Raw genomic sequence first — 21,151 nt, forward strand, 5'->3', positions numbered from 1 at the left:
CTTTTTTTTTAATTCCAGCAAAAGCACATGTCCCGTTACTGTTACGTTAATACTTGACAAAGATGTGCGTAGTAAAATGTTCGCTGTGCCAGCTGCGGCTCGGCGACTCCCACCCTGCCAGGCGCCAGCGGGAATCGCGCCAGCGGCCGCACGTGAGGCGCCGGGGCGCGCCCGCGGAGCCCGGGCGGGCCGCGCGCCCATTGGCTGCCGGGCGCGACACGTGACGACGCGCCGGCAGCTGCACGTGTGGCCGCTTTGAGGGGTGTAGGCGGCAGCCGCCATCTTCTTTTGGTGCGCAGTGTTGTTGGACCGTGGGAAGGAGGTAGGAGACGGGCTGGGCGCTGTCCTGCGGGAAGCGGGATGCTTTTCAACGGGAGGACTCCCGCCTCTTCCATCCCCACCAGCGCAGCGCCCGGGCCGGGCGCGCGCATCCCCGCCTGCCGGCGTTGGCGGCGCGCCGTGTTGGCGAGTCTCGGTGCGGGGCGCCATTTTCTTTTCGTTTGCGGGACCCTCCGGAGCCTGGCGGGGGACGGGTGCTGATGTGTTCTGTTTCCTGCAAGCAGGTCTGGCAGGGCGCAGCATGATTGAAGAAGACTGGAATGCGGAGATAGGGGATGAGGCGTTATTCCTATCCCTTGAGAAGGTAGGAGTGTGTGTGTGGGGGCAACTATGGCGATGTTTGCTTCTTTTCCCTTTCCTTTCTCCAACTCGTGTCCCTGCAACCTGTGCTGCTGTTGGTTAGTGGTGTCCCCTGTTCAGTGATTTTTGCAAGTATGGTAGGCAGCCGTAGGAGTTCACTGTTACTGAGGAGAGGAGTTTTTCTCTGCACTAGCAATTTGGTTGCTGCTGTTTTGTTAAGATATTAGTGCTTGTTTTATGCTTAAGTGGGCTTGGTATGTTGTCTGTGTATAATGTGATTTTTGGTAACATTCAGATGCAAACAGTATGCCATTTAGTATACTGAAATTCAGTATGCTGGAGTAAGCAGAAGGATGTGAGAGTTTTAATTTCAGAAGGTGCAGAAGGTAACTTCTTTCAAGCGCGTGACTTAGTAGCTGTGTTTGTATTTACTTACTTTGCCAGGCCTGAAGTCATCATGATGATGTGCCTTTTTTCTTTCTGCAGGTTAGCTTACTTGAGAGACCAAATGACCCCTCATCTGTTTTCAGTCCAGGTGTAGATTCATCTGGTATGTGAAAGGCACTTTTGACTTTACTGATGTTTGGAAGAGTTGATCCCTTGGGCATTGTACAAGATTAAAGGAAAAGACAATGTTATTGTGCTATTTTCATGTGACCTCCATGGAATAGCAGCATCAAATTATATAGAGAGCATATTACGAGTAGGCTTTCCTTTTGACTGTCAATCCTTCTTTATTTACTGCAATTATGTAGTAATGTACAACTTCTAGTGAGTCAAAGATTGCTTTGAATTTTAACTTAGTTCTTTTTTTTTTTATTACAGGTACTGATGAATTTGTGAGCACACAGCGTCAACCAGTGAGTGGTTTTGGTAGAGGAAGAAATTTTGGAGCCAAAGGTAACTTCCAGTAGTGGTTCTAATTCTAATGGCTAGTTGATTATGATACATTAAATTTTGCTATTCACCAATTTCAATCAGCAGGCAGGTTCAACTCCATGAAAGTAGAGCTCTGTCGTGCATGACCATCATTCTGAATGTCCTCCTCTTTCTCTGTCTTTCCCTGGCTTTATATATTGAGCTTGATGCCACATGGGATGGGATCAGCTTTCCTGGCTCTGTCCCATCCCATCTTGTGCTCCCTCTTTCCCTTTGCTGGTGAGGTGGGGTGAGGCATGGAAAAGGCCCCAACTCAGTGTGAGCACCACTCAGCACTAACTGAAAACATCCTTGTATTATCAACACTTTCTGGCAAGTCCAAAGTACAGCCCCGTGCCAGTTGGTGTGAAGGAAATTTACTCTACCCCAGTCAAACACAGCACAGTTTATCCTTTGGAAAAATTCTGTATCATTTCTGCATCCTTTGGGTTGAACTGCATTATGATGGGGGAATGGTAGATTTGTTCGATGGAGGGCACTGATGACAAGCAGTTTTACTGTAGACTCTCCAGCAGCAATTGTCAAGTAACTCACAAGCTGTATTTAAGATCTGTTGTATTTATAGGTACTTAGGATACTGTCATTTGCATGTGGCTCTTTAAGATGTAATTTTTGTATCTCTTTGGAACTGATGTGGAAAAGCCAAACTGACTGACATACTGGTAATAGACACCAAGCATTGGTGGAGAAGAAGCCACAGATGCTGTTCTAGGAGAACTTCATGGTGTCCTGTACCAGATGGTGCTCTTTGTCGTTACAATATGATAGAGTGCATGTTCAGCTGAAGATTAACGACTGAGGAGTAAATCATGACCTAAGCTGGTTGTTTGGATCTTAGACAACACCTAAAACTTAACAGTCTAAGATGTGGAATACCTTGTTTATGAGTATGACTGTTTATTTCTTTTCTGTTCCCATCAGGAGAGTGACTAAGGAAAGGGATTAGAAGTAAAAATACACTACATACTTGTCTCGGCCAGCTGAATAAGCAGTTCTGAGTAAAAAAAAATAATAGAATTTGATAGATCTGAAAGACATATTTTCAAGTCTTGTTTCATAACAGGCAGCAACTGGCATTGCCACCTTATTCTACAGTACCAGTTAAGAAAACTGTGAAGGGACAAATGCTGTCAGTTGCCCTCAAACCAGAAGTCTGACTCAATCTGCATCCTTACAGAAGAGTTGAAGTTAGTGGCTTGGTTAGCATATACGCATGTAAAGTCAAATAGTTAAATACCTAATGTTTGATTTACTACTTGAAATTGTACAGAAGAGCAGTATTGTTATCTGTCAGACTTCTTGGCAAAAAGTACTTCCTGTCTTCATTTTTTTCATATGTTTAGGTAAATTGCTTAGTTATATTGAACTTTTATGTGGAGTCATGAGACAATGAGTGAGAAGAATAATTACCAGATACAAGACATTTGACCTGCGCATGCATCAAAATTAGGCAAACTTCAGTTATTGTGTGCTATGCTGTACTGCAGGTTTTCAAGAAGGCAATGGAGAAGATGCTATTACACAAAACAGAGGGTTTAAAGGATTTGGACAAAGTGAGAGTAAGTTTTTGTATTGATTTTGTATTGGTTTGTATGATGGCAGCATATACCAGTTCATTCTTTGTGGCTTTGCTCGTTCTGTGAGAACTAGGCAGTCAAGAGTGAAAGCTTTGAAATGGCTTCTGTTTGTCAGCCAGATAAAAGGCACTTGATCTGCTCATGCAGAAATGGGCAAACTTACTTCTGTGTGCTATGCTGTATTGCAGGTTTTCAAGAAAGAAACACTATGGATGGTGCTAGTACACAAAGCAGAGGGTTTAAAGGATTTCATGGTGGCTTTGGACAAGGTGAGAGTAAGTTTGATGGATTGGGCCTTTTTATTCACACTGAGTGGTTTGTATGGGTACAGCATATGTTTAGTAAATCTTCCTGGATTTGCTTGCTCCCTGAGAATTACCACTACAAGGGTGAAAGCCATGAAGTGGCTTCTGCTTTTCAGCCAGATAAATGGCATCTGTACACACAAAATTGAGCAAACTAGGTTATTTTGTCTTACGTTGTACTGCAGGTTTTCAAGAAGGTAACAGAGAAGATGCTGTTACACAAAACAGGGGGTTTAAAGGATTTCGTGCTGGCTTTGGACAAGGTGAGAGTAAGGTTTTTTTTTATTGACTGGTTTGTATGATGGCAGCATACACCAGTTCATTCTTTGTGGCTTTGCTTGTTCTGTGAGAACTAGCAGTCAAGAGTGGAAGCTTTGAAATGGCTTCTGTTTGTCAGCCAGATAAAAGGCACTTGATCTGCTCATGCAGAAATGGGCAAACTTACTTCTGTGTGCTATGCTGTATTGCAGGTTTTCAAGAAAGAAACACTATGGATGGTGCTAGTACACAAAGCAGAGGGTTTAAAGGATTTCATGGTGGCTTTGGACAAGGTGAGAGTAAGTTTGATGGATTGGGCCTTTTTATTCACACTGAGTGGTTTGTATGGGTACAGCATATGTTTAGTAAATCTTCCTGGATTTGCTTGCTCCCTGAGAACTGAGAACTCCTACTAGTAGTTGTTCTTGAGCTGTATTGTGGAATATGAATGGTCTCTTTAAAAAACGAGTGTTACTGGGTATAGTACAGTATAGGTTGGAGTTAATTAAGTTGTTGTTGGGACTGTTGCACTGCAGATTTTTTTGGAGTAAATAGCACTGGCTTTAGTTGTAGTATTTCATGCTGATTTTATACCTTATATGCACTACACCTTTGTTACTTACAGGTACTAAAGGTGGGCAAAGGGACATACCTCGGTCTGGAACTCTTGACTCTAGAGAAAGAGGAACAGTCGCAGATGGTGCAGGTGAGACTTCTTAATAGCAGGTTTCCTCATTGGTGATTAACGACAAAGTAGTTCCTTCCTCATTCGGCCAAATATTGTCAGTTTTCTCCCGGTTAAGAACCTTCTGCAGATGTTAGGTATCTTGGTTGTATGCCTGCAAAAGACATGTTTGTAACTTGTTTGAATTTTAGTTACTTAATTTTCAAAGCTGTTGGTTACATAATTTTTTTTGTCTTGCTGCTACTGGTTCAGTTAATGCATGGTGAAGCAGAGGTGCGAACCCCAGAATTGAAAGTAAGCCTTAAAGAACTTGCCAAGTTTTAAAAGAGTTGATCTAGACTTTTACCCTTCTTCTACGCTCTGTAAGCAGAAATACTTTGTTTGTCAGTGCTGACAAGTAAGATGTATAGCTCTGAGAAGCCACTTCTTTCTGATTTAACTTTATTTTAAAGTTGGGGGGTTTTTTTGTTGTCTGCTAGGGATTTTTCACCCATAGTCCTGCTGTATTCTTTTGCCACTGATGCTACTGTACTCGGCTACGTATATGTTGTCCTACCTAGAGCATAGTAATATTCACAAAAGTACCATAATTCAAATTAGGAATGGGATTAAACCATTGGTAGATGGCTGATATTCTCCATGTAAGCACACCTTGTGTGATAATCATTAAAATATTTTTCACTGTAGAAAAGATGGCTAAATGGCTCTTTACTCAGAAGGTGAGTTCCAGTGAAACACTAGAACAGGCTCACCAGAGAGCTTGTGGATACCTCATCTTTGGAAGTGTTCAAGGCCACATTCTGTGGAGCTTTGAGCAATGTGGTCTAGTGGAAGGCATCCATCCTGTGGCACGAGGGTTGGATGATCTTTAACATTCCTTCCAACTCAAACCATTCTGTGATCCAGTGATTATATATACATTTTATGTGTACATTTTCAGAAGTGATCCTTAATACCTGAAGAGCAGTTGGTTTGCCTCTATTTGACTTAGTTCAGCTCAATTTTTTTAGATTTTTAGTTCAAATAATGATTTTTAGGAATTGTTTACAGAGGCAACATGCTAGTGCTCAGTGGACATAGCTGCATCCTTCACACAGAATAGTAATTCCTTTTTCATGACCATAGTGTACTAGTGTCTTAGTGTACTAGTGACATAGTGTATTAGTGTGTTAAAAACTGTTCTGGGTATTGGTCTGCAACAGTTGCACCTATCTGTATACAATTTCATGTTGAAAGAGAATTCTTCAGAAAGAGTAATTTGTTGGCATGGGATGCATGTCCTTGTGCCGTAAGAGCATGTGTCTGTCTGGATGATAAAGAAGCCTAATTTAATTTTTGTGAGTAGCTCTTGAAAGTGAGGTCCTTGAGTGAAGGTGAGACGTGGATGCTTTACAAGTCTGACTTTGTGTGTAGGTAAATTTTAGGTCTCGTAGTATAAGATTAAGTTCTGATAGAATGAATGTATGGAATTTTGTGCCTTCCTGAAAAGGGGAGGGAAATCCAAATGACATCTCACTGAACTTAACTTCAATAGCTCCATAGTTAAAATAGTTTATTTTAACTTCTCTTTATATTGCTTATGAACTTCTAAGTGTTTGTGTTCTTAAGGTCCAAAGGTGACTTATGTGCCCCCTCCTCCACCTGATGATGAACAAGCCATCTTTGCCCATTATCAGACAGGAATGAATTTTGACAAGTATGATGAAAACGTTGTTGAAGTGTCAGGACTGGACCCTCCAGCAGCATTGATGGTTAGTAAACTGATTAATCTCACAGTTTATGTGAAGCATGATTTACCAGGGTGTGTAGTGGGTTTGATATTTGCAGCTAATGAAAATACTGATAAAAAATACTGCATCTTGCAGACAGTGCGATGGTGGAAGGAAGTGCTCCCCATTTGAAAGATAAAAATTTGAATTCACAGTAACACTAACAAAATGCATAAATGGTCCAGAGAAAGTAATACTGGATATATAGGAAGAATAGTCATTAAATTGCAGAAGAATACCAGTTTAGATATTGGAAGAAAGAGATCATTGACTGCAGTTTCTGGGTAGGCTGGTATAGTTATCTTACTGAAGTCAGTTACCAGGGGATCTTGAAAAATGTAAATTAACACCTGTTGGGGTAGTATTTGTTTGGACAGAGAGGTGTTTTAAAGTAATTTCTAGCCCTGTTCTCCATGGCTGGAGTTCACTGTTTAACCTGTAACTGGGTTTTATCTATACTGGGTGGCCAATGCTTAAAAAGAAAAAAGCTCTTTTTAGGGAAAAGAATGAGACATGTAGAGGGGTTAGTAGAAGCTGTGTTGAAAGAGTAAGATGCAGAGGTGTTCTCACTGAAGTCAAACTGATTTTTGTAACCTGTGTTGCTTATTGGTCCTGGCTAGGAACGTTGTTTTAGCTACCCTTACTGGTTTTAGCACAGAAGGCCATGTGTAGCTCCTGTGTGAAATGAAACCTAGGAGAGTCAGGGTTTTTTCATAGCGCACTATGTGAGTTGATGTGCTTGTATCCAGGTGTATGGCTTCTCAGCAATTTTCTTGTAAGACTAGCAAGACCAGCTGAAAGCATTCACTGTCGTACAAACAATGTTATTTGAATGGCATGAGCAGATTTTAGAGACCTTTGGGGCTTTTACTTGTAGGAGCCTTGGCAATCTAAATGACTGGTGAGACTACCTCTAAAGTTAACACTCTTTAGTATTTGGATGTCTGTGTCCTACAGTAAGCGTTTTGGGTTTTAAGGTTATACCTTCTGTGATTGTGTAATAACTGTTAATTTTTTTTCTTACAGAGTTTTGCAGACACTAACATCTGTCATACTTTAACTGTGAACATTGCTAAAGCTGGATACTCTAAACCTACTCCAGTGCAGAAGTACAGCATTCCTATTATACTGGCAGGACGGGATTTAATGGCATGTGCCCAGACAGGATCAGGAAAAACTGTAAGCATTTTGTGCAGTATTCATTCTACTGAAAGCGTGTTACTGGAAGCATTTGAGGGGATGCTTTGCTCTTTGGCATTTCAGATGCATGACTGCTTGTTGTCTCATAATTTCACTTGCACAGCAATGGCAGGTATCAGGCACAGATAGGGATGATGACAGGGTTGTCACATTTTGGGCTTTATTCTTTATTTCAGTAAACTAGTGTCTTGATATAGCAGGCCATCCTTCAGAACTACAGCAGTGGATTCGGAAATATAGGCAGGCAGTCCTAGAAACTGCTGAGGAGAAGACTCAGCAGTTGAAAGTAGGGATTTTTGTGTTGTGTGGGATTTTGTGGTTTTTTTTTTTAGTGGATTTTTGTTTGTTTGTTTGGGGGTTTTTGTTTTTTATTTGGTGGGTTGTTTTCTGTTTTGTTGGGGCCTTTTTGTTTTCTTTTGGGTTTTTTTTTGATTGTTTTTCTTTTGTGTGTGTATGAGTTTTGTATGTTTTTAGGTTTTTTTCAAGCTTATGCCAGATTCTAACCATGTTGTGCAGGTTTGTCATACTTAGTTTGATGAAGTCTGATCTGCCCCAGACTTGATTTTAGGTGATTCACTTTTAATCATGGAACAGGGTTGAGAATTGATACTAAGTTGAAAGTTGTCTCAACTTTTTAAATTGTCTAATGTATCCAAACCTAACCACTGACAGCTGGTGGATGGGAATGTTTGGTAATGAAGTGTAGCTTTTTGCTGTTCAGTGTGGAATCCTGGTTTTGTTTTAATGTAGCTTACTAGTTACTTCTTTTGAAAGACTTCTTCGCTTTGCAGAAAGGGAAGTATACAAAACTTATGCTCTAGATACTTACTCTGGGTGCTTTTGGGACTGTTGTGCAGATGTGGTTTTGTGGGTAACTAGTCTTACTTGGAAGTAAGTGTGCTGGTGTGGTGCAGCTGTGTTGCAAACTGATCTGCCGTTTTAGTAATCTGGAGAATGTTAGTACGTGGTTACTTTACAGACCTACTGATGATAACCTATAGCTTTTAAGTACACATTAAGGATGGTTTTGATCTTGGTTTACTGAATTACCAGGGTATATCATCAGTGTATGGAACCGTATGGAAATTAGCCACTGCATGATTGTGTTCCTGTGTTACTAGACTGTTAAGATCCAGAGAGATACTTTTATACTATTTAACAGGGAGAAATAAGCTTAAATGTTCTGTTGTAGGTTCAGGTCAATCCTTTTGCAGTCTGATTTCCTTTATCATTGTGTGCTCTGTCGTTCAAGCTTTAAGATTGATATGCAGGTTTTAATGGGACTGATTAAAGCTTTTAAGACTTAAACAGCACAAATACTACTGTGTTTTTTTTTTCCCCCAGGCCGCCTTTCTTGTACCAGTTGTGGCCCAAATGATGAGGGATGGTGTAACTGCCAGTAGATTTAAAGAGCAGCAAGAACCGGAATGTATTATTACTGCCCCAACTAGAGAACTGGTAAATCAGATCTTCCTAGAAGCAAGAAAATTTGTGTATGGGTAAGTTTTTGCACTATTGCCTGGTATTGATTATTACTTTGCTTGAATCAACAGTGCTTTGTTTTTTTCGTAAGTACTTGCAAATATTTTTGTGCCAATCAAATTACAAACATTTGCATTTAGATTAAAATGAGTTCACATTATAATACTGGCTAGCAGGTTTCTTACTATATGACTAGGGATTTAAGTGCCTAATCTTCCTGATACTGGGGTGGATGAGTGCCTGAATGGAAGGCTTACTCCAGCTTGAAGAGGAGATAAGTATTCAGCTTGTCACTGATGAGAAAATTTCTTAAATTTCTTAGAAGAAATGTTAAGAACATTGTCCTGTCTGACCATCCAGGAGCCACTCTAGCAGTCATTCTGACGCCACCAGGAGGGACTTCAACTGCTGGGACTGAAGTCCCTTTGCAGCAGGTGGCTCTAGTGAGCTGCTGGCTGCCCTACTTGGCTTCTTATGCTCAAAGAGTCAGATGAGGCTTTCTCACTGACTCGACCCCATGTTTCCCATAGCAGGATCTCAGACCTCTGTTTCCTTCAAGTAATTTAATTGTTGTGCAGCAACGTGTAATAGCTCGAGCAGGATGTCTCCTAAAGGGACCCCTGAACAACAGAATTACTGGGCTTTTATATAGTCACAGTATATGTACCTAATATTCTGAGGTCTTTTTACTGAGTTATTTGCTCCTGCAGAGTCTTGAGTGTTAGGTCACCTCGCTAGTGATGCAGGTCCCTGTGCCCTTTGTTAAGCAAAGGGTCAGCACCAGTTCATGATCTTTTGCCTGGGCTCCAGCCATTTCCTGCCACCCAGAGGTAAGTCTGTAGCTTGCACTGCAGCTGCACACTGAGCTACCTGCACTAGATGTATTCAATATGAAGAAACTTAGTAGCTTGCCTTCTGCAATTTATACTTGCTTTACTTTCATCTTTGCAAAATGGAGGTGGATATTAATGGGTTTTAGTTAACTTTCAGAGATGGTTTCTAATAACTCTTGTTTCCTTGTGTTTCTGGTCTTGGACAGACACATCACAGCTCAAAGAAACTCTCTGAGCTTTCAAAACAGAACAAAAGGTTTAAACTTGTTTTTAAGTCCTTGAATATTGTGGGAGAGTACATTTGTACTAGATTTGTCATTAATGTTTTCACTATTAAGTAATAGTTTTTACCACTGTACAGAAGAGAACTAAATCTATTGTATGTAACAGTTTGTTACTGTTTGGAGGTGGAATGCAGAACATCATCGCTGCAAAATCTGGTGGGATAAATTGTACTTGCTTTTGTTCAAGCAGCTTACACTTGGAGGCTGGCTGTCCTCAGGAGGAGTGATCATGTTGTCATTGAATGATCAGTAACTAAGGATGTTATTAAGAACAGCTTCTTAATCTCTAAATCTGTTACAACTTTGTAGCTGATTCTGTACTTTATGCTATTTTAAACTAGATAGAGATGATTTCACCATAAAATAACATTTCAGTCTAGAACTTTCTGCTGCAGCTGGCCTGCCCTAAAAATGAGAACGAGTTAAACAGTGTCAGAATGTGAATATGTAGTGTCTAAAGAATAGCATGCTTATTGATCCGTTCAGATTTATGATCTTAGGCTCTTTAATTTGCAAATAGGAATATGAAATACATATATTAATAGTGGGTAAATACTGAAATTGTAGGATTCCAGAGGGAATTTCTATTCTTGACTAAAGCTTTCTGAAAAGTTTTGATTTACTTTGGTAAAAATTTACCAGGCTTATCTGATCACCATTGTTGCATATGAAGCTGAATTAGTATCTTCAGGAAAAGACCATTTGAATTTGGGTGTGAAAATACTCCTAGCATGCATGTTAAAATCGTGGCAGAAGGTTACAGAGTTTGTAAACATGCTTCAGAGCTGCATAGGATAGTTCTTGCTTAGAGAAGGGGTTTTCTGCAGAAGAGTATGTGATACAGCTCTACTTGGTAGATCTAACCAAAAAGCCTACTGGGAAGAACATTGAGTAGTATAGTCTTTGAATGGATTTGCTCTCCAATCCTTGAGTCACACACTGTATGGCCAGTGTGATTAGCTGCTTTACAAAGATTCCATACATGTATTTTTTATTTTGCCCTTTTGAGGTCTGCAAAGATTACTTCTGAAGCTCTAGAGGTGTATGTGGTGGTGGTTCTGCTTTTTCTGAGTATGCCGTATAAAAAGAGACAACATCTTTACACCATTTGAGCTGTTACTGTTAGTAGGTCTCAGTTGAAGGGAGAGAGGAGAATGCAGGTGAAATCAAGTGTTTGTTCCTAGCAAGCCACTTGGGCAGCCTCTGTTACATAGTGTGAGGGTGAACTTTAAGCTTACTTGGAGTGAGTTTCTGTTTTTGAGTGGTTTTTTTGGACCAAGCTGTACGCTGAAGGAGTTAGACCACTCTTTAGCTCTGATTATTTTTTTGAATTTTCATGAAACAATACTGTTTGCATACTTACACAATTAATTCAAACTTTCTTCTACATAATAGAACTTGTATAAGGCCTGTTGTGATCTATGGAGGTACACAAACAGACTATTCGATTCGTCAGGTAAAGCTAGGCTGTAATATACTCTGTGCCACTCCAGGAAGGCTTCTAGACATCATTGGAAGAGGAAAGGTAAGATCTTAACACTTCATCTAAATTCCCTAAATACTTTAACCTAAAAGATAAAGTACCATCTTTCATTCTTTAAAATCGCTAGAAACAGAGATTGGTGTTCAGTCGATCTATCAGTGTGCTGCCTTTGTACAGGCACTGAAATACAAGTGAGGTTTTCTTCTATCTAAATTCCATGATGGTTTTTGAAGGAGTAGCCTGAGTCTAGATCCCTTCTGTTCCTTTCAGAGTCAGCTGGAAAATATCAGTCTAAATCAAAGTGGCTGCAGTGGTCATGGCAATAAAATTTTATAGCTTAAATACATGGAACAGCTTCTCTTAGTTCTTGTGGCATATTCCATGGTAGATGTTCACTTGATGTCCTGTTTGTTTTGCTACAGTGGCTTTTTGTCTATCTGGAACTATATTTTCATACTGATTCAAAATGCAAAAGGTCCAGGTTATATAATACTGTATTTGAATTTTTATTTTCCCAGTCATTGTAAACTCATATTGAAATTGCTGCGTGTTACAGTGGTGACTCAGTGATGTTCACCGAACAAACGAGGTTTGGAAAAGTGCTTCTTGGTGATAAACTGGAGATTAGTTTTCTGCAGTTATCAGGCTTTTAGTCAAAGTGATGGTCAGCAAAGTCTTGATCAGCAACAGTGAAGTTGCGATAGTCTTAATAATGCTTTCTGACATAATTGTTTTTCAGAAAAAAAAAATTTTTTGAGAATGTTTAAGGGTTACATGAGAGAACCTTTCTAAAACTCAAGGCATAATTCCAAAATAGGTGGGCTGAATTGTAGTTGATCTCTAGGCTCTGTGTTTACATTGCTGAACCAAGTTCTGAAGGAAGCACTATGGTGTGTGCCTACTGCTAGAATTAGTGCAGATTAAAAGATTGAGTAGAGGTTGAGATGTGAACAAATCATAATACTTCCATTTTTTATTAACTTGAAAGAAATAAGTAAAAGATGGATTTTGGCAATTAGGGTATTTTTAAAGTGTATACTGTCAGTGAACCAGTATTGTTTTTCTTTGACTGAAATACTTGCAGATTGGCTTGCATAATGTGAAATACTTGGTGCTAGATGAAGCAGACCGCATGCTTGATATGGGTTTTGGCGCAGATATGAAGAAGCTGGTATCTTTCCCAGACATGCCACAAAAAGACAAACGCCAAACACTAATGTTCAGTGCTACTTTTCCTGAAGAAGTTCAGAGGTGAGTAGAATAAAAATAGAAATATATCTGAAGATGTACTTGTATAGAACTAAATACTGGGGAGTTAAGAACACTCCTTATTTTTAAAAGCTTATAATCTTACTTGAAGATACTGAAAACTATGATATTAACATTCCTTGCTTGACTGAAGCAGGGACTCTGAAACATTAACTGCTTAATTTAGGTGAGAAGTCCAAAGTAATTTAGAAAGTTGTCTGAAGGCTTTTCCACTTCTGCAGAAGTCCTCATGTTCCTCTTTTTGGTTTCTTGTTCCTCCCCCATCACATCTGTGCAAGCTGAAAGCCAGTGATGCTGCCATTTCACCAGCACTGATGGCACTGTCGTTGGCTAATGAGACATACCAATTACTGCTCAACTTACCAGTGTTTCTGATACATAGTTCTTACTTATGTAGATAATTGGTATTTATTTTCAGTAGTTTTAAAGTGTCCAGACGTGGGTTTACAATACATCTTACATATTTACTACTTACTACCTTTAAAGTCCTCTTTCTTAAGGGAACAGTCTTCAACAGATGGTACTATGGTTGCTGAGTAACAGAACAAAACAACTAATTCCCTGCATGCGGATAGAAAATATTTAGTATTTCTTCTGCTTTTCAAGACAGCAGCATCTGAATACTCATTGTTAAATCAGAAGTGTCTAAACTTCAGTTGGAGCAGTACAAATAATTTTGGTGACTCTTGTAGAGATTACAGAATGTGTTGGTACTTCCGTGAGTCAAATCCTGACAACTTACTTCCGTCTTCAAAAAGTCTGAAAGATCTTTTTTGAGGCAGGGAGAAAATACTTTTCTGTAGTTGACTCTCCTGAATGAAAGAGGGAATGGGCTGTTTTCTTCTGTTCAGGCAAGTAGTACTGACTACTGATGTGGAAGTGTATCACCTTTCTTAAAGCAGGACTCACCTGTTGTGGCTTTGCTTCCTTGTCAAGACTTTTTTCATAGGTTCTTTGTATGGAAAAATAATCTTGTAGTGATCTAATAATGACGTTGCTTGCTCAGCTGGGAATCAAGAATTCAAATGATACTGTACGCAAGTATAGTTTGTGTTCATTCCATGTGTTTACTTGTTTCTGCAGGAATGTGGTCTCACTTTTCAATGTATCCTGGGAAGAGACCAGGCATATGTATCTCCCTGTAAGATACACAGAGTGCTCTGATTTGCTGAGGTTTTGGGTTTGAAAGAAGAATCTGGGTCCCTTGGTCTCTAGGTCTGTTTTTATCATTGTGATTTTGCCCAGGCTTTTGTTATGTCCTTTTGTTGCATTCGTTGGGATGAATCAAGAGTAGTCTTACTACCAGCATCTGAAAGGAGGAGATTCCTTGAACTGTGAAAGACATTTATGGTCTGCTGCTGTTTAATGAAAAAAGATGTGCCTTTCTACTGTCAGTCCTGCAGGATTTACAAGTGCTGGTGGAAGACTTCAGAAACCTGAGTGCTTACATCATGGTTTGGAACTGCATAATAACATTAGAATCATAGGAGCATTTAGGTTAGGAAAGATCCTTAAACTGATTAAGTCTAACCATTAACCCAGAACCAGCAAGTCAACCACTAAACCAGTGCCCCCTAGTGCCACATCTGCACATCTTCTAAGTACCTTCTGTGGTGGTGATTCCACTGCTTTCCAGGCCAGCCTGGTCCAATGCTTGACATCTCTTTCAGTGAAGATTTTTTTTCCTAACAGCCAGTCTAAGCCTCCCCTGGTGCAACTTTGAGGCTGTTTTTTCTTGCCCCTGTTCTTGTAACCTTTTGAAACTGAAATGCCTAAAGGTAGTGTTTGCATTTTAGAGTGTGAAAACTCTTCTTTTCTGGAGTCAGTTCATTACTGGATTTAATGCTAATGATTTCCCATACTCTGCTACTGGGAGAGCTTTAAACAGCATATTACTTTGGTAGTATAGGACAAGGTGCTTTCTTTGGTCCTCTTGGGTTCAGATAGTCCTGCATTTCTGTTCAGTGAATATAATCAGATCTAATTTTAACATAGTGCTTGGTTTTATACCTGGATTTGTTTCTGCTATTATATAGACCTTTGATCTGATAGTTGTATCTCTCTCTGTACATGTGAGTTGAGAGAACCATGCATTTTTCTAGTTGACTGGAGAACTTCAGTTTAGTATGTGAGGCTTTTATCTCCCACTAAACGGCTGTGGTTTAATCCCATCTGGCAGCTAAGTACTGCATAGCTGCTCACCCTGGAAGGCTACTCCAAGGTCTCCCTGAAACCTTCCTGTCCCCAGGCTGAACGACCGCACCTCTTGTCAGCCTGTCTTCCTAGGAGGGGTGCTTCAGCCCTGTTACCAGGTTAGTGGCCTCCATGAACTCATTCCAGGAGGTCCACATCTTTCTTATACTGGAGACCCCAGAGCTGAACAAAGGTGGAGTCTCACAGTATCAGAGTAGAGGGCCATAATCCCCTCGCTTGCCCTGCTGGCCACATTGCTTTTGGTGCAGCCCAGGGCACAATTGGCTTTCTGGGCTGCAAGTGTACCTTGCCTGGGTCATGTTCAGCCTCTCATCCACCAGCCACTCCCAAGTCTTTCCCTCCAGGTCTAATCTTGATCCATTGTCTGTCCAGCCTGTACCTGTCCTGTCCTATCAGCCTGTGTAAAAGGGTTCTCTCCCTCTTTTTTATAAACCCCCTTTAGGTACTGGAAGGCTGCAATAAAGTCATTCCAGGCTGAATGGCCCCCACTCCTCAACTCTCTTAGCTTGTCTTCAGAGGAGAGGGACTCCAGCCCTCTGATCATCATTGTGGCCTCTGTGCATCCTCTCTGGCATGTCCGTCTTGTGTTGAAGAAGCCACTGCTGGGTGCAGTACTCCAGCTGGGATCTTAAAAAAGCAGAAGTAGAGTCCCTTAACCTGCTGGTCATGTATCATGCAGCCCGGTATGTGGTTTGTGTTCTGGACCGAAACAATGCAGACTCTCCTGGCTTTTTAAAAAATGTACATAAGACTACTTATACTGTTCCTCACAAGATGGAGGATAAAATTATTTGTTGTGTTGCTTAAACATAAATGAAAACATGTGATTTTAAAGCAAAAATAATTACATAGTATGTTTCACGTTGCTCAATTTTGTCTCTTTTTCAGGCTAGCTGGTGAATTTTTGAAAACTGATTTTTTATTTGTTGTTGTTGGACATGTGGGTGGAGCATGCAGTGATGTTCAGCAAAGTATTCTTCAAGTTTCTCAGTATTTGAAGAGGGATAAACTGATAGAAATTCTACACAGCATAGGTAACTTTCCTTAATGCCAGTTGTTTACCAGGGAAGTCAAAATTGCTTGGTTTTAAACTTGTGTTTAAAAGGTCATAGTTCTATGATTTTATTGTCTGTTACATACTTTACAGGACTGTTGATGAAGCTTGAAGCAGAACTTGGAGGATTGCAGGTTTTTAGGCATATTTCTTTAGGGATATTTCATAGAATCACAGGATAGTTTGGGTTGGAAGGGGCTTGTAAATGTCATTGAATTTAGTATAATGCCCAGTAAATGCCAGTGACTCATCTCTAGTACTAGCAGACAACCTTCCTAGATGGTTTTCTACTTTATATGGTCGATTACAATACTTCAGCATCTGGGGGTATTACCTCAAGATTATAGGTGTATTAAAATTACTGTGTGAATGTTTGGGCCTGTATTTTATTAGTGTCTGGGATTTTTCCATTTTTATTCTGTATGTTTTAGTTTTAGTGCTGAAGACTGAATGTGCATTTGGAATTAAAAAATTCTGTGGAATCTTGCTGTTGAGTGCTCAGGATAATATGCTGCTTTTAGGCACATTCTGTAGAAAGGGAATGCCTGCTTGTCTCAGAGAACAGTGTTTGTTTCCTCCTTTTATTGGGGTAAACAGAATGTGTGTGTCTTCGCTCAGTTTCCATATTGATCTAGAAATTGATAGATTGGATTTAATTAGCTCAGAATAGGGTATTCATTACAGTTATACTTTGAAGACTTTACTCAAAATGTCTGCCTGTATTAAGTGTTGATATCTGTAGGTAAGTGCAGCTCTAAGTGGTGAAAGTGCATCATGTTTCAAACTGCAGTGGCTTTAAACTTCTGTTCACCATAGGTAATGAACGAACCCTGGTCTTTGTGGACACAAAGAAAAAAGCAGACTTCATTGCATGCTTTCTTTGTCAAGAAAACATACCAGCCACTAGTATCCATGGGTAAGTATTTTTAAAGTGAAAGTCACCTAATAACTGTGTCTTTTAAAAGAAGCTTTTCCTGAGAACTCAATGTTTGGCCGTATCTGTGTAGTTTAGCTTGCCATGTGTTCTGACAGACATCATAATATCAAGGTTGAACAAGGGCTAAAATTGTCTTAGCATGCAGATGCAGGATGTTTGTGTGTATCCCGTGGCTGTTGGATTTACAGGTGTGTGAAAGCCACACAGCTTTTGAGAAGATCTGGCCTTCCATTCCTGGCGAGTGTATTGCTAACCCACAACTCCCTTGTGTGGGAGGAGGGTCTTAATACATTTCTGTAGAATTATTGTACTGTGAGTTGAAGTATACTTAAACTGTAATGAACATTACTGGTTTCTGATTCACCTTACTTTTTTGAGTTGAAGTTAGGATGGTTACTCTTCACTGGAGTAGTGGTTGTACCAGGCTTCACTATGTATCTCATGTTGAGATCCTAAAGAGCACTGTTTAGCTTTCTAATTTGTTTTTATATTTGTACAATAAAGAACATGAGTGAAGTTATGACCCAGTAGTTAAGTACTGGATAATCTGCAAATACTCTTTAAACATGCAAATGCCACAGCAAATCTCGTTTTCTTGTCATGATGATAAACAAAAAGACAAGTTCCGTACTGTTGACTGGCCACACTTTTTAGTAAATTTGAAAAATGGCCTATGTAGGAGTCTGGGTAGACTTTGTCTTTGCTATACTGGCTCCCTGCTACAGAGCTGTAGGAAAAGCACTTGTAATCAATTAAGCATGTGGATTTTCTTAGAGAGGCAGTGAGTTTGATGCGTAATTAACTATAGTTCTTTTAAATACCCTCAATTTCTCTAGAGACCTAAATTAAAACAGTTCCTTGGTCTTGCTTCTCCTTAGTTAAAAATTCAGAAAACCTAAACTGACAGCCTCTGAGTTGTTTAGATCTTGTTTTGTTTTTGTCCCCTCCAAGAGCTTCTGTCCATGAAACATGGCATTTAAATTGTATCTTAAATAATGCTGTAGATTTTTGGAGACATCCATTCTAACCCTTGCTTTCTTTGTAGAGATAGAGAACAGAGAGAGAGAGAAATAGCTCTTCGGGATTTTCGCTCTGGAAAATGTCCTGTTCTTGTGGCAACCTCAGTGGCAGGAAGAGGTCTGGACATTGAAAGCGTTCAGCATGTTATTAATTTTGATCTTCCTTCCACCATTGAGGAGTATGTACACCGAATTGGGCGAACTGGTCGTTGTGGAAATATAGGGAAAGCAGTTGGCTTCTTTGATAACAATTCAGATGGTCATCTTGCGCAACCTCTAATTAAAGTGCTTTCAGATGTAAGTTTCAAATCTTAGTGCTTAACTTTTTCTGTTCTTTTAGATTTCACTTGGATGTACTGAGCAACTGTTACATCTTTGGTACAGTTACAGAACTCTGAACTGGTAAAGTAGTCAAAGTCTCTGAATTGATTTTCCTAATTGTTTAGGCTCAGCAGGAAGTTCCTGTTTGGTTGACAGAAGTTGCTTTTGAGGCTGAAGGAGGACGACTCCCAGTTAATACACAAAAGGTAGGTCTGGAAGTTAAAAAGTCTTGACTATTAGAACTTCATCTGAGTTTAAAGCTGTCTTCATTGGTATATATCCACACTAACGCCACTGAAACTGTTTTGAGTATAATTGTAACTTTCCTTAGTTGTGCATCTTAAAAGAATTTGGTATTACTGGAACTAATTTCAGACAAGTTGCTTGACTTGGGCTCTTACAGTGTGGCCTCTTACTTTGCTGCCTTACTCTTGATCTATAAAATCAGGATTACTCTGGAAGAAAACGTTCATGCAAGCATACTCAAAAGCTGTAGCTCAGAAATTTCTCTACTGCACGTGTAGGATGGGAGCAAATAGTTGCTGATTATACCATTACTGCTTGTTACACATCACCCATTCACATAACTCATTTGACTGAAAACTTCAGCTAATTATAGCTGGATAAATGCCCCAATCTCGTCTGTGTCAAAATTATTCGTAATGTCTGTGATAGGGGGAAGCCTTCTAGTCTCTTAGTGTTGCTAATTTCAGGATTTAAATTCTGTGTGTACTCCTATTTGAAAGCATTTCCTTCCTTCATGTCTTGATTCCATAACAACTTTATCATATCTCAGTTGCTTCCAAATGTTATAAATGTACTTTCCTTGAGACCATAGTAGAAATAATTGCTCTGACTGCTTACAGAGTATGTGGAAGTGTCAGTTCAAGCTCTGACTTTCCTTTCATTATTTATCTTTTCCCATGCCATAATTACTGAAAGCATTGGGTGGTTTGGGTGTTTCTACCTGGCTGGCTAGTTCCCTTATTAGATCTGAATCATTTTTTGGGGAGTTTTTCATGAGATCTCAGTTACACAAACATTGCTTCCTTCTCACACTTGCACCCTCACATTATAGCTGTTGTGTATGTTTGCCTGAACCTTTTCTTGCAGAGTAAGTTTTGACTCAGTGGATCTTTCTTTTATTTTCCAGTTCAAGGACGCTTTATTTTTGCTTTTTTATTAGATTGCTTTCAAAGGTGGATCTCACTAGATTGCTTCCAAATGCACATCTCCAGCCTTTGTGTAGTGTCTCCCAGCATTCCATGAAATCCATCATTTCTAGGTCCAAATCTGTCCATGTCCTTTACAACCTCTGAGTTACCAAATCTGACTGTGACTCTTTGTCCAGAATAGAGTAGATTTTCAGGTGAAATGTCTGCTTGCATTGGGAATACTACCCTTAATATTACATACATATAGTGCACCAACTCTTTTGAGTTGGAGATCACGAGGTTCAAGTTCTTATGACACCTTCTCAAGTCAGTCTGACAGAAACTCTGCATTTTTAGTCAGCCCAGTTTTTTATGAAAAGGCCGTTTGATAATCAAATGATGAATTTGAAAGAGGAGTCTTTGGAGGATCTTACCTGTTCATTTTGAGGCAGTCTTAGAGATTATTGAGCTTTATTATTTTTCCTGAGGAAAAGGTAATGCAGACAGTCAGTCTTAAATATTTAATGGAGAAGGAAATTTTTTTTCCCCACAATTTTATGAACTGACTTGTGTTAGATAAGAAAAGAAGTTGGGATGTGAATTGTGGGAAGTGTTATTCCAACACTTGATAAAATCTGAGGTTGATTAAGCTTCAGTAATTGTACAACAGGGTCAAAAATCCTTGTGTTACAGGAGGTTAATGATTAAAACTTTCTATTTATTTAAAAGCAGTGTTCTGATTACATTGAGATACATGCATGCAGAAAGCTATAATTGTTTTGTGGTGACTTACCATTAAATGATTGAGTGTTAATAATTCTAAACTAGGACCTGTTGTGTTTCCTAGAGTTACAGAGGCAGAGGCAACATGAACGCAGGAGAAGTAAAGATGGAGCGTTCTGCAAGAGAAATTGAGTCATGGGATTAAACTATACCAAACTAGTTTGTATTTTGTTGTGCTGTAAGTGGAATGTTGCATGAGAAGATAATCTTGTGAAGGCCTAGTTTGGGAAAGAGCTTTATGTAAGGGTTCATCTAAACCTTGTTCCTTTTTTTGTAACATGTCAGTTAAAAAGTTTGGATCTTGTGTTATGATGATTTAAGGACTGTTAAATAGCTCTTAAGCAGTTAATAAAAGTTTGAGAAGTGCACTTTGATTGTTGGCTCTGTATCACCTGTATGTCATTGCAGTTTCATGAGCTGGTATTACTTTGACATGTGCGGAATATTTCCATCTGCATATGGAACTAAAGGTCAGTGGCTACACCCACAGTTTAGTGAAAATACGTGCTTTTACAGAGCCGTCTTCAGAGAAGGATGGAATCCTGTATTGCATCTAGTAGAGCATTTTTAGCTTTGACTGACATAAATACGCTTCTGCTATCTCTTGCGGAAATGTTTGCTTTAGAACAAGCTTAGTGCCTTACATCCTGAAATTTTTCAAGGCTAGCAGAAGCTATATGAGGTAAGCAGTCATTAATAGTTTTAGGTTTCTATAAAGTTGCTTTTTCCTTGAAGTTGTTTTTTCCTTATCAATATGGCATGCTACGAAGATGTGTATCATTGGGTCCCAATGGAAAAGGGCAAGGTCATTATATTTTGTAGTATCTTGCACAGCTGAACAAGCTTACAAGCTTCTCTTCTATTTAGCGCAAAGTGCTGAGATCTATTTCTTGTACAGTCTTCCCAATCGATCCAGAGAAATAATACATACAACCTCTGCTTACAG

General features: G+C 39.6%; 1 protein-coding gene across 4 annotated transcripts; it reads left to right on the forward strand.

Annotated features, from left to right (window-relative positions):
- Window positions 1-222: 222 nt before the first annotated feature.
- Window positions 223-20,573, forward strand: DDX4 (DEAD-box helicase 4). Of its 4 annotated transcripts, none has more exons than XM_069002149.1 (19): window positions 223-322; window positions 564-643; window positions 1,126-1,189; window positions 1,465-1,539; window positions 3,066-3,137; window positions 3,344-3,424; window positions 3,646-3,723; window positions 3,931-4,011; window positions 4,344-4,424; window positions 6,012-6,154; window positions 7,199-7,351; window positions 8,717-8,871; window positions 11,367-11,496; window positions 12,539-12,705; window positions 15,826-15,971; window positions 16,808-16,907; window positions 17,974-18,244; window positions 18,394-18,474; window positions 20,270-20,573. In XM_069002149.1, exons 2-19 carry the CDS (start codon window positions 581-583, stop codon window positions 20,348-20,350), a joined length of 2,022 nt encoding a protein of 673 aa, XP_068858250.1. In that variant the 5' UTR covers window positions 223-322; window positions 564-580; the 3' UTR covers window positions 20,351-20,573. The 4 variants fall into 4 exon arrangements, with proteins under 4 accessions (XP_068858250.1, XP_068858247.1, XP_068858249.1 ...); XM_069002146.1 differs by lacking the exon at window positions 223-322 and adding an exon at window positions 329-475; XM_069002148.1 differs by lacking the exons at window positions 223-322; window positions 3,646-3,723 and adding an exon at window positions 329-475.
- Window positions 20,574-21,151: the final 578 nt, after the last annotated feature.

The sequence above is a fragment of the Aphelocoma coerulescens genome (assembly GCF_041296385.1).
Source record: "Aphelocoma coerulescens isolate FSJ_1873_10779 chromosome Z unlocalized genomic scaffold, UR_Acoe_1.0 ChrZ, whole genome shotgun sequence".
Lineage (NCBI taxonomy): Eukaryota > Metazoa > Chordata > Aves > Passeriformes > Corvidae > Aphelocoma > Aphelocoma coerulescens.